Consider the following 16,048-nt stretch of genomic DNA (forward strand, 5'->3'; position numbering starts at 1 on the left):
CATTAATATTTAAAAACAAATGTTTAAAAAATGTTGTCCTCATAACATTTGTTTTAATCAGTTTAATTACGTTACAACCATTTTATAACAAATTCAAGTCATAACATTTTAAACTGCGCTTAAAAGAAAGGAAAGCCAAAACAGCCCCTATTACATATAAGTTTAACAGGTAGTTTTGAAACTTTTAGAACACTGTGGTAAGTGATCATTTAAAACAAATTAAAAAGAATGTCATGCAGTGGTTAAATTGCCATAATACATTTCTTTTTTTAAAAGTTCCTGGAATTTCCTGTTTGTGGTTGTTACACTAAGAGTGATCTTAGATGTTAGTCCCTTTAACTGTATTTTAATGGCAATGTATTATAGCATGATTTATCAACATATGGCAGGTGGAAGCTGACACAAATTATAATGAAAATTAAAACAGTCATTTATGCAGCAGGCGATTATCATTTAAGGAACATTTATTTGCAGGCTTTAAAAATGAGGGTTTAGAATCAAATGATTTTAAAATGAAAGTTTTAATGACGGTTACCTTTTTCCTGCAGCCACTCTTCTACAGGCCGGTTATATTTGAAGGGGATTTTCTGTTTTACCATTTGGAAGCGTTCATTATCAGTGTTGCCTTTAAAGTTTAAAAAACAGCTTAAAGAACAATCTGAAAAGTCAATAAATCATTCAAAAACATCCTAGGTTTTTGGGTTTTTTATGAAGTTTTAAACAATAGATATCAATTTATCTTTAAAAGAGGTGGGGTTGAAGCCACTCTGTTCTATGAATGACATTCTAAAAGGTCCTGGATGAGAAACCTGAAAGTAGGTTGTTCTTCACTAGGCAGTCCTCAGTCATTCTTTGGGGAACAAAACTCAGCAAGAAAATGGACAGCAAGTCCATTCATTTACACATGTGCCTATTCCACCAGGATTTTTTCTCTCCTAGCCTGTGAATGGGCTTAAGACTCAAAACTTTCCCTCACCTATGAATCCATCAAATTTACCCTTGGGCATACTATTAAATCAGTTGATAAATCAGAAGTTAGCTAGAGATCTAAGTCACTTCTGCCATCTTTTTCCCAAGAGTATCTCCTGAAGAATTAGGAAATATGAGGTCATGCACTTCATTGGTCTCAATACATTATTTGACATTTGTCTTACAAGCTGATGGTTAGGAGAAGAGAATTTTGAATCTGACTGTTATGCACTTTTTAATAAGAGAAATAGTTTTACAAGTTTTAAACCAGGGCCCCAAAGGGGAGTTTGATCCCTTATGCTAAATGTTTGTAATGTTGTAAAGTTGGTATATCTACATTCAAAGGGCCATTAATGTGTTCCATATGTAAGAGAGGATTGGAGATCTAAAGTAACTAGCCATGATGAAAAATACTAAAATTTATTTTCAGTTCATTTCACAGACACTGGTCAAAGAAATTTCAGTCTCATTAATAAGAGTTAAATCCATATGGTCACCCTGGAAAGAATGGTTGTCCTTTCTCCCTATAAGAAATCCTTCATGAAAAATCATTTATTCATAGAGGCTAGTAGAAATACATTTTCCAAGAATGAAACATCTAATTACTATATTGGAACACAATTCCTTTTGGAGCATCTTTTTCCTCTGTACTTGGATCTGTTTTTAACACCCTTGGATGGTTTCTCTAATTAAAATAGACCAAGAGTGTAGAATTAGAGAGGTATACCCCTACAAAATGAGCTTCAAATGACTAAAAAATGAAGCACCATTCTTGAAAATATGCTGTATAGTCAGTCAACCTTGCATAAATCATTTGGTTATATGCCTATTCTAATTCATTATTTGCAGTAGCCCTCCTGGACTCCAGCAGCTCATCTGCACTAAAAAGTGAGAGCTCCGTCTGAAAATAGGTGGTCAAAAACAACAATGAGAAATATGGAAGCAAGGTTGTTGGCTAAGTCTCTAATATCAAGTCAAATGAATAAAGGGGTAGCTCTTGTATTCCTTCTTTAAGTACATCAACATTTGTAGATTCTTCTATGTTGAGATGATAACATTAAGACTTGAGGTTTATTCACTAATATTTTGCTTTTTCTTTTTGAGGGAAGGTTGACACTTCTCCATCCACTCCTTCTTTGAACCACTTCTTGTTATTAGGTAACTCAATTATCTTAACAGTAAAATAAAAAAAACAAGGTGCACTTAGGAGTACATTAGTAGTACTCCTGAAATGGCCAAGGAGAGGTGGTTATCATGAAAGAGCTAAATTTTAAATAAGAGATTTTTTTCTTCTCCAGGTTGTAATGTACAATGCTATCTTGGGTTGGCCAAGCCCAGAAAACACTATAATTCTAAGTGCTATGATAGTGTCCAAAGGGAGAGAGATCCAGAAGGCACACATTGCCAAAAATTACTTTTAAGTTTTCTTTAAGGCATAATTTTTCTGAGAAAATATGAAAGGCAACTGGTACTTTACTGAGATTTGAATCAAGGAAACCAAGTTTTTCTAAGTGAATGTCTATTATGTTCTATCCTACAATAATGATCCTCTTTATAATGATGGGTCTATTCTGACAGATTATATGTATCTACAGGTCAACTAACCCAAGACAGAAAAAATGCCAGTCAAAATGCCAGACAAAATGTTCAGAAGTCTGAAAGATAAATAGCCTAAAGTATTCTAGAGGGAGCTAATTCCAAATCTTCCCTTCTACTGACAGTACAAGGGATATCACAGGCTCTGGAACCCTGAAGTTCTTCCCCACACACACATGCACCAACAAAATAGCCAAAAAATATGGAACTGTGAGACTATATCAGGATTCCAAGTGGTACTGGGTTTATTAAGGGAAACTCTGAATGCCAAAGGAGACAACTCACTTCCTATATTTAAAACTCTTTGCCATTCCATTTGCCTATCATAATAAGCTCATTCTTCTCATTAGGAAATTAATCTGGGAATTGATCAGAAAATATAAACCTGAATATTCTTAGTAATTTATTGTGCAGGGTAGGTGATTCTAATGAAATCAAGGGCAACCAAATTTGAAAATGATCCAATCTCTGTGTGGAATAAGAATAGAAGTCAGCAATGGCATTGATTCATTCACTCCAAACCCCTTTAATATCCACCTCCTTTCTGCACCACACCCCCCTTTTGAGATCATTAAAGTGACATAGTAAGACAATTCTAGAATTAGAATAGGTGAAAAAGATGGTCAACTGCCTTGATTATAAGGGGTATGTAAGGAGGACAGCATAGCTAAGATTCAACCTTGGACCTTTCCAAGAATCAGAAAAAGAGTCATTCTTCCCCACCTCAACTTTAAAAAATAATTTAGAATAAAAGTTTAAGGGTTATTCCCACCACCAAGAATATCATTCTCTGATATTAATGATTTTGATCTTTCATACTGTTAAAAAATTAGAAAGGATGGAAGGTCATTAGAAAATCTAAATTGGTTTACATTGCAACATTAACATCATTCTTAGCATCTTTTCATGTTCTTGTTGGTTTTTATTTTAATTTATCTTAATCATTAGGAAGAACTGGGTTAGAAACATGTGCATGAGAATGAGTTCATTTGCCCTGAGTTCCATTTGCTAGATTGATTGAAAAGCAAATATTCCTCTTAATATACATATATGCATATACACACAAGAAATACTTGCAAAGCTGAGCAAATCTTATCAAATACAAATACACCTTTGTTAAATTCATAAAGACATTTAGTTACACATTTTCTAAAGCAATCAGCATGAAATTTAAACCAAAAATGAGATTGATTCTTAACACAGAAAATGACACTATTCTCAACAAGGAATAGTCTCATGAATACCATAAATTGTAATTAAATACCATGAATGATATCACAGATACCGTGTCATTGAACAGAATAATATGTGTGTTACTGATCAGACACAAGAAGGTAACAACTTTTGCTGCCAATACACTGAAAGGTCTGGTAAGTGTAAGCAGAAATCTTCCAGTGCCAAACAGGTTTCCATATACTTTGGCAGTAAAGTAGGAAAACAATCAGAGGTACTTAAGCCTTGGAAAAGATTAAGATGGGTGGCCACACTTTATGTTACCTTAAAAAATAATACAAATATCTTTAGACAGGACTAAAAAAAATACTTTTGAAATACTGGCTCCTGCTACATAATAATATAGCTCCTGGAGACTTATATACCATAATATTTTATGTTCTGGTAATTAAATTTGGATTCTAGAGAACCAATAAATTGAGGTGAGACCATCATGTCATAACTGGCTCATACGCATGTTTTCACTTATTACACCAAACATCTTTATGGTTTTCTGCATTCAACCTTTGACAAAAGTTATGAAGGATGGGTAAAACAGGAAAGGGGAAATGAATTGAGAGGGAAGAGTAGGTGGCCTTTGGATATTTTTCCAATATCTCAGTTTTATTTTCCCTAAAGATTTGGGTCATGTTGAATGTCTCAAGAGAGTGAATATCAAGTGATAGAGAGTGAATTTGTTCCAGATAGTCAAAGCATATATTTTGCACATTAGAATTATTTTTCTTTTCCCTGGCATCCAACATTGTCAGTCAAGAAGGTTCTTGTTGGTTTGTATGGTCTCAAGTCAATCTTACAAAAAAAAATCATCTGCAACCTAGTAGCGTGGTGAAAATTCACCTCCAAATCCCATACCTATTTATTAGTTTGTCCATAAATTTTCTTACAAAAACATTCTTGAGTCAATTGCACCCTAATCTTAGAAAGCTTGACATCCTGCATTTCCCTAAAACTTTTGCCTCTTTTTTGTTCTCTATTTCTAAAACTCCATTCAGATAAACCCATTTCCAAAGCAAAGTGGATTCTCAAACCTCAGAAGGTAAAAGAGCAATTCAGGCACTGACAAATGTTATTTCTTGGTCCAGAAACTAGTAATGATGATATACTACTTCTGGGTTGAGGAAGAGTGGCTGAAAGGCTCTGGTAATTTGCACCAAACTGGAAGAAAGCATTTTCCTACAGGTAAGATATTAATACAATCTGGTACGTTGTCAAGCCTGTGAAAATGCTAATAGGAATGCCATAACACATTCATCTACTTGGAATTAATGCCAAAGGTATTTTTATATTTTCTGATTGAAAGAATAAAGAAAAAGTGTGTGTTTATTGTTTCACTGACACTTTAAAATGAGACACCATATGTGAGGAACAGTAAGTACATGAACACCATACTCTAGAACTACAGGCAAGGGAAAAACAATTTTTAGATTTGAGTGGGGATGTTTCTATTAGTCAGTACAACTTCTTCATTTGTGTAGAATAACTCATAAGGATAAAAGATTATAACTGTTACTTGGGAAAATTCCAAAGATACTTCTTGTGCTGACTCCCTGTATTTATACCTTTCAGAACCAATACGTCATTTCAGAAAGGGATGATATACTATATCTTCTTGTGGTGTGGCCAGCATGCTTTGAAGCTCAGTAATAAAGGCTCAATCTCAGAAAAGAAAAAAAAAATTAGTATGACAATACTTCTAAATTACCTATCCCACAGGGATAGTGACTGGACCTACAATTTCATTGGTTTGGGGAATTCCTGGTGAGGAAATTACTCTGCCAATGCAGACTGGAACCTTCTTTGCAATTTATAATCTTAATGACTTGCCTGGGGTACTGAGAGGGTAAGTGACTTTTCCAGGCTTGCAGAGTGTGTGCCAGAGATGAGACTTAACCTAGGCCCTCCTGACTCTAGGATCAGCTCTCTGTTGACCTTGTCACATTATCTCACAAATGAAATAATACCTTGTGTTCAAAAAAAAAAACCCTTAAAAATCAGGTGCTTGCTGAACTGTGTGCGAACTGATCCAACCATTCTGGAAAACAATTTGGAACTATGCCTAAAGAGCTATACAACTGTGCAAACTCTTTGACCCAGCAATACAACCACTGGATCTGTATCCTAAAGAGATTTCTAAAAAAAAAGGAAATTATCTGTATATACAAAAATAGGTATAGCAGCTCTTTTTATGGTGGTAAAGAACTGGAAATTGAGGGGATGCTCATCAACTGGGGAATGGCTGAACAAGATGTGATACATGATTATGATGAAATACTATTGTGCTATAAAAAATGACAAGCAGGATGGTTTCAGAAAAATCTGGAAAGACTTACATGAACTGATGCAAAGTGAAATGGACAGAACCAGGAGAACACCATATATAGTAACAGCAATATTGTACGATGATCAACTGTGAATGACATATATTCTTAGAAATGCAATGATCTAAGACAGTTCCAAAAGACTTAACAAAGAAAAATGCTATTTACCTCCACAGAAAGAACTGATGGAGTCTGAATACAGATTGAAGCATACTTAAAAAAAAAAAAGCCTTTCTTTTTTTTTGTGTTTTTTTTTTTTGGTCTGTGTTTTCTTTTACAAGACTAATGTGGAAAAATGTTTGTTTTGCATGACTGTACATGTATAACCTACATCAGATTATTTGCCTTATCAATGAGAAGGGAGAGAAGGGAGGCAGGGAGAAATTCAGAACTCAAAATTATATGGTATATATATGTATATATTTGAAGTAATAAGGAAAACAAAGCATAAAATTTAATATGGCATAGATCAAACTTATGGTGAATCATGGTGAAGAAACAGATTTCTTGGGGAAAAAATGATTGTCTACAGGATGTGAATTAATATTTCCAAAGCAAAATAATTAAATTAATGACACTTTGAATTCTACTAAGTGGTCTCCCAAAGAGCTATATCTTGGCCCAAGACTCCAGTGTCTCCTTTCTTCCCCATAGTGGTCCACAGAGAATCATCCCATGATTTGTGGTCCTCTTCCTACCTTTTCCATATAACCTCATTTTCTCACCTCCTTCAAAGGTTCAATTTCCCCTGTTCACAAGCTCTCTGAGGGGCAAATAATATGGGATACAAACTATTCCCTTTTCTAAACCCAGAAGTAGTATATCATCATTACTAGTGTCTGGACCAAGAAACAACATTTGTCAGTGCCTGAATTGCTCTTTTACCTTCTGAGGTTTGAGAATCCATTTTGCTTTGGAAATGGGTTTATCTGAATGGAGTTTTAGAAATAGAGAAGAACAAAAAAGAGGCAAAAGTTTTAGGGAAATGCAGAATGTCAAGCTTTCTAAGATTAGGGTGCAATTGACTCAAGAATGCTTTTGTAAGAAAATTTATGGACAAACTAATGCTACTAGGTTGCACTGATCTTTTCATTGCCAATTCCTCCCCAAATGTTTTTGCTCTAGGTGAAAGAATTCCCAATTATAGTTCTAAGTATCTTATATTCCAAAATAGTTAACTTGCTTTCAAAGGAAATCTGTTTGTCCCTAGAGTGAATTACTCAAGAGTATACTCTGGAACTTCAATATTAATATAAGTTGTGGTTGTTGCTACTGTTACTATTTAATGGATAAATGTAACATCTCAGATACCCATTGCCAAGATGTTAATACTGACACATCATGAGTAGAAAAAGTGGTCTGACTTATTTCCATCCATGGTGATAGGTTCACATTCATTCACTGACACTCCTTAGCTAAATCTTCCTGGCTCCTAATGTCATTGATCTATAAGCCATTTGGCTAATGTTGGTAATGAAATCTATGGCCATGGGATAGAAGGAAGCTATTTGGACCATATCAAAATAATAATAATATAAAAAAAAAACATAGCCTTGGCCCCTTTAGCAAGGTCTTTTATACATACCTGAAAATGGTCTGCATTTCATCATCCATATTTTACCACAGATAATTAAAGCATAAAAAACTTAAATGATTTCTCTAAGACAGAGGTGGGAAACCTGTGATCTTGAGGCCACATGTGGCCTTCTAGGTCCTCAAGCGCATCCCTTTGACTGAATCCAAACTTCACAGACCAAATACCCTTAATAAAAGGATTTGTTGTGTAAAACTTGGACGTGGTCAAAAGGTCACACTCATGGACCTAGGGACCTAGAAGACCACATGTAGCCTTGAGGACAAGGTTCCTCACCCCTGCTGTAAGGTCATAGAGTGAGTTGGTGGTTTATCTTGGAAAGGAATCCAAGAGACCTGACTCCCAGCTCAGAGCTCAAAATGAGACCACAAATATCATACAGCACCTGACTTGATACTCAAAATCTCAAACATTTGTCTAAAAATTCAGATTCAGTGAATGACATATAACTGACAAGCTATTTGTCAAGACATGACTGAATTGAAGTACTATTTCTTTGGAGAGCTGTTGTATTAAATGACCATGGTCCAATTTTCAAAAAATCACAACATCATAGCAGCTAACTTGTTTTGTCCTCTCCTTTTGACTGACACAGTCCTTCTCCCCCTTCCTTCAAACCCTAAATCTGAAACTGATTTCTACTAGAACTTCTCTTCAATGACACCCTGCTAATTCTGGTAACTTAAATGCCCAAGTCATAAGCCAGATCTAGGTGACTACTTCCTCTGAACTTCTCTCTACTGCTGCAATTTCCAGAATATATTAAAACAAACACTTCAGGAATCTTTTCCAAGGTGACAAGCCCAACATTGACTCTTGATTATGCAATTCAGTTTTGAAAATAGTATATATGAGGTAAATAGATATCTAGTACATTATAAAACTGATTTTTTTTCTTGTACAATTTTTTTCCACCCTTCTGAAATTACACTGAAATGTGAACTGAAACTAGACAAGACAATGTTATTTTCTGATTCTGGTCTACTTTCTTTTCAGTATAGCTAATTATTTTTCTTGTGTTTAAATGCCCAAAAACTGTTTGAGAAGATTAAACTATTTTTAAAAAAAGAAAAATTAAATTAAATTAAATATTTTTTTCTATAGAATGGTTCACTAGTGTTTGATTTTATCCCTTCAAGATTGCTCCTAGGAAGTTTTTTTTTCATTTTTTCCTAACTTACAAAGCCATACTGCTATTCTCTCTCTCTCTCTCTCTCTCTCTCTCTCTCTCTCTCTCTCTCTCTCCCCCCCTCTCTTTCTCTCTCTTTCCCCCTTCCCTTCCTCCTCTCTCTTTGGTCTTTGGTTCTGTATACATTCTTTAATTTCTCTCTGTTTTTTTCATTTCCCTTTTATTTCTTCAGTGTTTGCCTTTGATTTCCAAGTAGATTAACATCAAACTGGAACCAATTCAGACTAGAATATGAGATTAAGTAAAGATGGACTGGCTTGAAGGAAAAAAAACAAAACATTCCAATCAGTATGTGTGTGTGTGTGTGTGTGTGTGTGTGTGCATGCATGTGCATTTGTGTGTGTGTGCACATGCATGCACAATGACACAATAAAGAAGCCAAGAGTTTTGTCAGAAAGATTTCTTTGGAAAATAAAGATGTATATAGTCGTGCTCAATATTTCCTATTACATCCAAAATTCCCATTGCCATAGCAATACATATATTTAAATGTAAGCAAATCATACAATATTAGAGTTGGGAAGTGAAGATCAGTCATTTCATCCAACCTCACTCTAATAAATGACCACAAAATTCTTGGAATAGCCTAACTGGTATCAACTGTGACTAGAAAGGTGCTTCCTTTTGTCTGGACAGCACAATTCAGTTAATGTAACATAAAATTGAATTCACACTTAGGTAGCTAAATATCTCTACAAATGTAAAAGTAATACATTTGTATAATGTATTACTGTCCTCAAAGTGCTTTCATTTATAGTATCTAACTGATAGACACTAGCTTCTGTGATTGTACAATCCTCCCTATCCAATGCTTAGCTGGAAGGTCAGTGTTTTTGAAGATGCATGGCTTAAGTGATTTATGATTCTCTCGTGCCTTTCTTGAACAAGAGGAATGCCAGTATCAGGGTTGTTTCTGCCCCTATGCAGCATAGTATATGTACAGAGATCTAAAAATAGATGGAGATACAGAGTATATGTATATGGTGAACAGAAACCTACATATCATTTCACCTATCAAGATAGGCATAACCCATAACATTCTTATAAGCCATCTTTTTGAAATACAATTGTACTTTACATGTATCCCTATTAAATGTCAACCTTTTATATTCAGTCCACCATTCCAAAAGAATTTTGAATCCCAATTCTATTGTATAAGATAGTAGTGGTGACTCTTAATTTTGTGTCACCTGCAAATTTGAGACCTCTTAAATCATCTGCCTCTTTGAGAAATATAGTATCTCAATGTGTAATTCATTGGAACCAAAGACACCTTGCTTCAATCTGAAACTGACATTCCAAGTGGAACTTGCCTTGAAACAATTTTCCCTTTTAAAGAAATTCTTCCAACTTTTCTTGTGGAATAGTTTTAAAAATGTGAAACATATATTCATACAATTGGGATCAATTGGTAGAAGAGCTATCTATACCCTCACTGATTTAAGAAAGCATGACATTTTAAAGGAATTTCAGGAATTCAGCCAGCTGGAATTGTTAAATGGCAGCCATGTATCATTTAGTGCAAGATTCTGCATCTAGTTTATGTACATACTACCATAATATGGTACCAGAATAAAAATTTTCCCAGTGAACATTAGGGAATCCAATAGCTGTTTTGCATCTCAGATTCATGTAGTTCCTTGTTAACATTACTTGCAAATTAATTCAAATTGATCTATTTTTGAGAACGATCACATGGTACCAAATCTGGCAGCAAAGAACAACAATAATGATGTACTTGAGTTGAGGAAAAACCAACTAGAGAAAGCTATAAGGTTATGGTATTATTAAAAAACAACAAAAAAATTAAAACAAAAAACAAACAAACAAATCTCCTGCATTCTTAATCTTAAAAGACTGAGCCATATACTTACATAATAAAACTTATGGATTTCATTAACTTGAGAGATATTGCCGAAACCAGTAACAAAGAAATCATAAAAGCCATCTAGAAAAGATTTAAACATAAATAAGAAGAACCCCCCAAAATCATTTTTGAAAGATGCGAGTATTTCAGTTTAAGGGGAAATGATTAGCTATGCTAAAATGTTAGAGAGGGTAAAATATTTCCCTGTCATTTGGCAGGCAAAGTGAATGAAAAAAAATACTCCAAAACATCACGTTCCATAGTAAAGAGATAACAAATCCTACTGGAAGGACCTTGGATCTCAACCTTTGAATGAGACCCAAATTATGATTTTGGGGAATCTAAGGAATTATCATAACTTATCCTTTGGATAAGTTTAGTTGGGAGCTACAACTTTCCTGGGACTCATATAAGGAATTGTGGACACCAGAGCATGGCAAGCTGGAGGTGGAACAGGTATACTGTGGTTGAAGAGATCGAAGACTCCCTGGATGGGTTCTCATTATTGCCTGTGCTGAATGAAGATGGCAGCAGTGCTATTGGATCAGCACATGCGGTGCTGGCCTGGTTAAAAGAGAAGAAGAATAATTTTATCTGGGGTGGAGCTAAAGGAATTGGTGAAGCAGGTATCCTGTGTGGGCCATGGGGCTCTACACTGGGGAGATGAAAGGGCTGGAGTCAGGATTCTACAGATTAAGCCAAAACAAACAAACAGAAAACAACCTAGAACTTTATGAACCAATGCAGAAGTACTTCTAAGATCCAAGAATGGTGGCCTGTGCCTGTAACTGCAGCAAAACGTGAGACTGAGGCTCACTGATTAGATGAACTCAGGATTTCTGAGTTGAAGGAGAAGGAAGTCAATCAGATGTCTGCATTAAATCCAGGACTAATTTACAGGAGGAGGGAACTAACAGCTGCCTAAAAAAGTGTGAACCAGTCGAGATTAGAATCAAAGCAGATGAAAATTCCCATACCAATCAGTATTGAGATCAGAATGCCAGTAACCATTGCCTTGGAGAGGTAGGGAGAGCTACCGATCAAAGTTGGGAACATAATTTTTCTCCATTCCCTCCCCCATTCTCCATTCTCTCCCCCATTTACACAGAGTGGGCATTTTTTTTGAGGCAACTGGGGTTAAGTGACTTGCCTAGGGCCACAGAGCTAGTAACTGTCAAGTGTCTGGTCTAACACCAGATTTGAACTCAGGTCCTCCTGACTCTACAGCCAGTGCTCTATCCACTAAGCCACCTAGCTGCCCCTAGAGTGGTCATTTTGGTGCCCAAAACAAGAGGCCAAGAGTAGAGTTTCTGAAGGGGAGACAACAGAACCCAATCAAGGAGAAGCAGGAAGGTGAGTAGTCGAAATTTCTTCCCTTGCCAACCAACTAATACTGGAAAAGTTTAGGAGGAGATGATGAAAGACTCAATGGAACAGTTAAATTGAACTTCTCACTCCTTCTCCATTTACAGATAGATTGGTAGAAACAGGAAGGTCTAGTTTGGGATGAAAAGTCTCATCACTAGTGTGAGACTAATGGGTAGGTCACTTCTTAAATTTCTCCTATCCAGGGACTTCTAGGGAGGATGAGTTTTTCTAGGGCAAAACACTGTCTCATCTCCTTACTCATGATCTTGCCAGGGTCAGAATAGACAATGAGATACAACTGCCTTTTAATTGAGGTCAAATGCTCAAAGGTGGAAAAGAGCCCTTCATGATTTGACTGTGAGAATTAGGTCCTCCTAACCAAATAACTTTCCTATCCCAGTATTAAGTTGTTGCTATTTTTTTTAACAGCAATTTTTTTTTGCTTCCATCTGAACCTTAGAACCCAAAGTCACATTTAGGAGAAAAAGAAAAGATTGGAAACTACCAGTACAGAGTGAATTATATCATACTTGGCCAAAAAATACCGGGAATTATGTTAGAAAACAAACTTGAAAAACAGAATTGACAGTAGCAACATTAATGTTTCAAAGTTTCAATAAACTAAAGAATAAAGAAAAGAGATCTATGAACTGATGTGAAGAAAAATAAGTAAAATCAAAAGGGAAAAAAATGACAAAGTGAGTACAACAATCTAAATGAAAATGAAGTTGAACCAAGCATGATGGAAAAACCAATGAAGTTTTGGAGAAGAAATAAAGAAACACACCTCTTCTACAACTGAGGGGTGGGGGACTCCTAGGACAGAATATTGTACAGGTTGTCAGTGTTTGATGTTTTTGCTGCTCTGCATCACAAGGAAGGGTAGAGTCTGAGAGACTGCATGAGAAATCACTATAATATAAAGACAAAGGACATCAATAAAGTTTATTTTGAAACTTTTTTAAAAAAGAAAAAAACATGGAAATCTTAATATTTTAACTGATAACTCAAAAGACATATATATTTACATTCATATATAAATGTACATACAGTTACCCATATACCCATATATGTCATGTCTAATGATTATGTTTATGACACCAAAAAACAATTATTCAAGAGTCATCATTTTATTTTCATTTGTATTGTCAAGGCCAACCACTTAAGAAAGATATTTGTTTTTTTACAGAAATACTGGTAACTGAACAATTGCTTGAATTTGTTATTTTTTTCCAATTTATATTAAGTACCCAAGATAAATTCACACTTTTATGTGTTATCATCTCTAGTTAAGGCACAAGGCCTTAACAATACAAAATGTAAATAGAACATTGTTGTTCCCTGCTCATGACTTTAATCATTAATGATGGAAGGTTTTCATAGTTTTATCAAGAGAAAGAACTTTATCTGCTGAATATTCTATGTAATGACTTGCGGGCACTCATAATTAAGAAGCAATCATAGGCATAATCTATCTAATATTGTCCCAATAGATCCTTTTCCAATGACATTGTTAAGATGTCATTAGCACACCCATCACAATGATCTTAACTTTCCTGAAAAACTGTTCAGTTGATAGTGCTAGTTATGCCCAGATTCATGGTTATCCCACTCTGTGGCAGCTCTTCCCCATTCCATTCAATTATTTAGTCCCCCTGTAACTAGCTGTGCCTTCTAATGTTGTTAGGCCTAAGTCATTGTTTTCATGGGAACAATTAATGAATGTTTTTAGTTGGGGGACACTGGCACTAGATTTTTATAAGGGGCCATGAGACAGATTTGATGGGAATGATTCAGTATATTTCATTTGTCAATCCTGTGAGTGATGGAGTTGAACTGAACAAAGAAAAATTGGGGCTGAGTAGGTGAAATTGGAGAGATCTGTTCTCTTTCAAAAGAGGAAGAGGAAATGCCATCATTTGTGACATTTTTAACTGAACTAGACAAAGCACTAAAGTCTATATCATAAGCAATATTTCTGAACTGGCCAGGGAAATGGACTAGATGACCTAGTACTCTTACTATCTCTAATTGCTATATTCCTTTGAATTTCACCTCTCAGAAATCGGCTTTCATCTTTGCAATAATGATTCAAAAGAGATTAAAAGAAGGTCCTTGAGTGACTCAATCTGCCTGAGTTCATGCAGCAACTATAGATGAACCAATGCTGTCTTGTCAAATAGCACTTACAGCATTAGTAAGTATACAGGATAATTAGATTGAGGAGATGAGTTGCAAGGAAGAGCGCAATTTTCTGATGCTTCCATCTTTTTATTGGTTATTACTGTCAACTGTTGATTATTCTTATTGCATCAGAGTTCACAGAAGGGTTTGCATCTTCTGTTCACCCAGATAACCTAAGGATTCTGCCCTAACACCTCACTTTTGATGCCTGTTCAGCAAAGTACAATAAGGAATAATGAAGGCACAGTACTAATTTCATCCTTCACCCACCCTGCTTCCTTTAAAGAAGAATAGGTACTGTGCCTGTGCAATTCTTTTTATATAGTCTCTAACACTGTGCCACAGGAAGATAGTTCCTTAATCTATACTTTTGGAAGTGGGTGGTTTTGATGGTTTCTGATTCTCTCTTACCTTCCTGGGAACAAGGGTAATAACAGTAACAGGGTTGTTGTATGCCAGCTATATTAACCTAGAATTCCACCTGGCCCTTGGATTCTAGTAGGCAATAAGATCAAAACAGAATTCTGTGTTCAAGTTGTTGATCCCCCCGGTCAACTGTTTAGCTGCAATGTGTAGTAATGTGGAGACACTGAGAGCAAGATGAAGGAAAAAGCAGATACACAAGAAAAAGCAAACATTTATCTTGATTATTACATTTGAAAACAATGCTTTGAATATCAGATAAATTGTGTAGCATTTGGCTTTGAATATCAGATAAATTGTGTAGCATTCTAGGGCATGAAAACAAAATTGGAATTCACTCTCAAGATCTGAATTACAGACAAACCATGGTTTTATAAATCAAAGGATCATAGGTGAAAAGATCTATAGGTCATGTACTCTATCACCTCATTTTACAAAGAGGATCCAGAGATCCAGAGAATTCAGGTGACTTCCTTGAGTTCATAAAGCCAGTTGAGGAACATAGTTAGGAAGATAAAACTAGTTTTTTGATTCCCCTTCCAACACTCTTTCTTTTATACTACATTGGATTTTAAAAATGCAAATTTAAAACAGAGTAGAAGATAAGTATAGTCTCAGCATCCCCTATGTTTTCAAAAACAACAGATATATGGCATGAGGTAGATTGGACAGAAGTATAACTTAAAAGCTCTGGCCATTAGGTTAAGGATGATCTAGACTGGGAGAAATTAAGAGTGACCAAGTCTGGGCAGGAAGGATATAGAGAACAATAAATACTTGTGGCAAAACAGGGAAAAGTTAAAGAAGAAATTTGATGCTTCTGAGAATGGCAATGGAGCAGTTAGGCCAGAGACTGTGAAGAAAGATAGAGAACTTGTGAATGATAGAGAGAAAAGGAGGAAAGTATTTTTCCAGATAAACAGGAATCCATTTTGCATGAACAGAGCTTATCTTAGCTGAGTAGAAGCAAGAGTACTTGACTTGTACTACAAAGTTTATTTTGCATTTTACCCTTGCATTATGCAGTAGGAGTATTCTAATGTTAACAGAAATTTATCAGGACATTTGCTACTGAGTACATGAAAAATTGTATTTGCATTTTTAAAAACACAGGTGAATGGATTATGTATACTTGTTTCACTCAATTTTCCATGCCCAAATAAACCACAACATGGAGGCTACAATACTCAAAATATCCAAAACATAATACTGTGAGTAGGTTGTTGCAGTAAATTCACTTCTTTAACATTAGCTTCTCATTCCTTATCCCATCTCTAAGGAAAGCACTACAGAAAGTTAAGACAATG

The 16,048-nt window shown here is 35.3% G+C and overlaps 1 protein-coding gene across 1 annotated transcript in view; it reads right to left on the bottom strand.

Moving 5' to 3' along the window:
* NRXN3 (neurexin 3) overlaps window positions 1-16,048 on the bottom strand; it is a 1,892,810-nt gene that overhangs the window by 175,439 nt on the left and 1,701,323 nt on the right. Inside the window, exon 17 of the mRNA XM_027844705.1 lies at window positions 536-625. Within this exon, the coding sequence (XP_027700506.1) occupies window positions 536-625 (90 nt within the window). The remainder of the gene's footprint in view (window positions 1-535; window positions 626-16,048) is intronic.

The sequence above is a fragment of the Vombatus ursinus genome, unplaced genomic scaffold, assembly GCF_900497805.2.
Source record: "Vombatus ursinus unplaced genomic scaffold, bare-nosed wombat genome assembly UNPS02014945.1, whole genome shotgun sequence".
NCBI classification, from domain to species: domain Eukaryota; kingdom Metazoa; phylum Chordata; class Mammalia; order Diprotodontia; family Vombatidae; genus Vombatus; species Vombatus ursinus.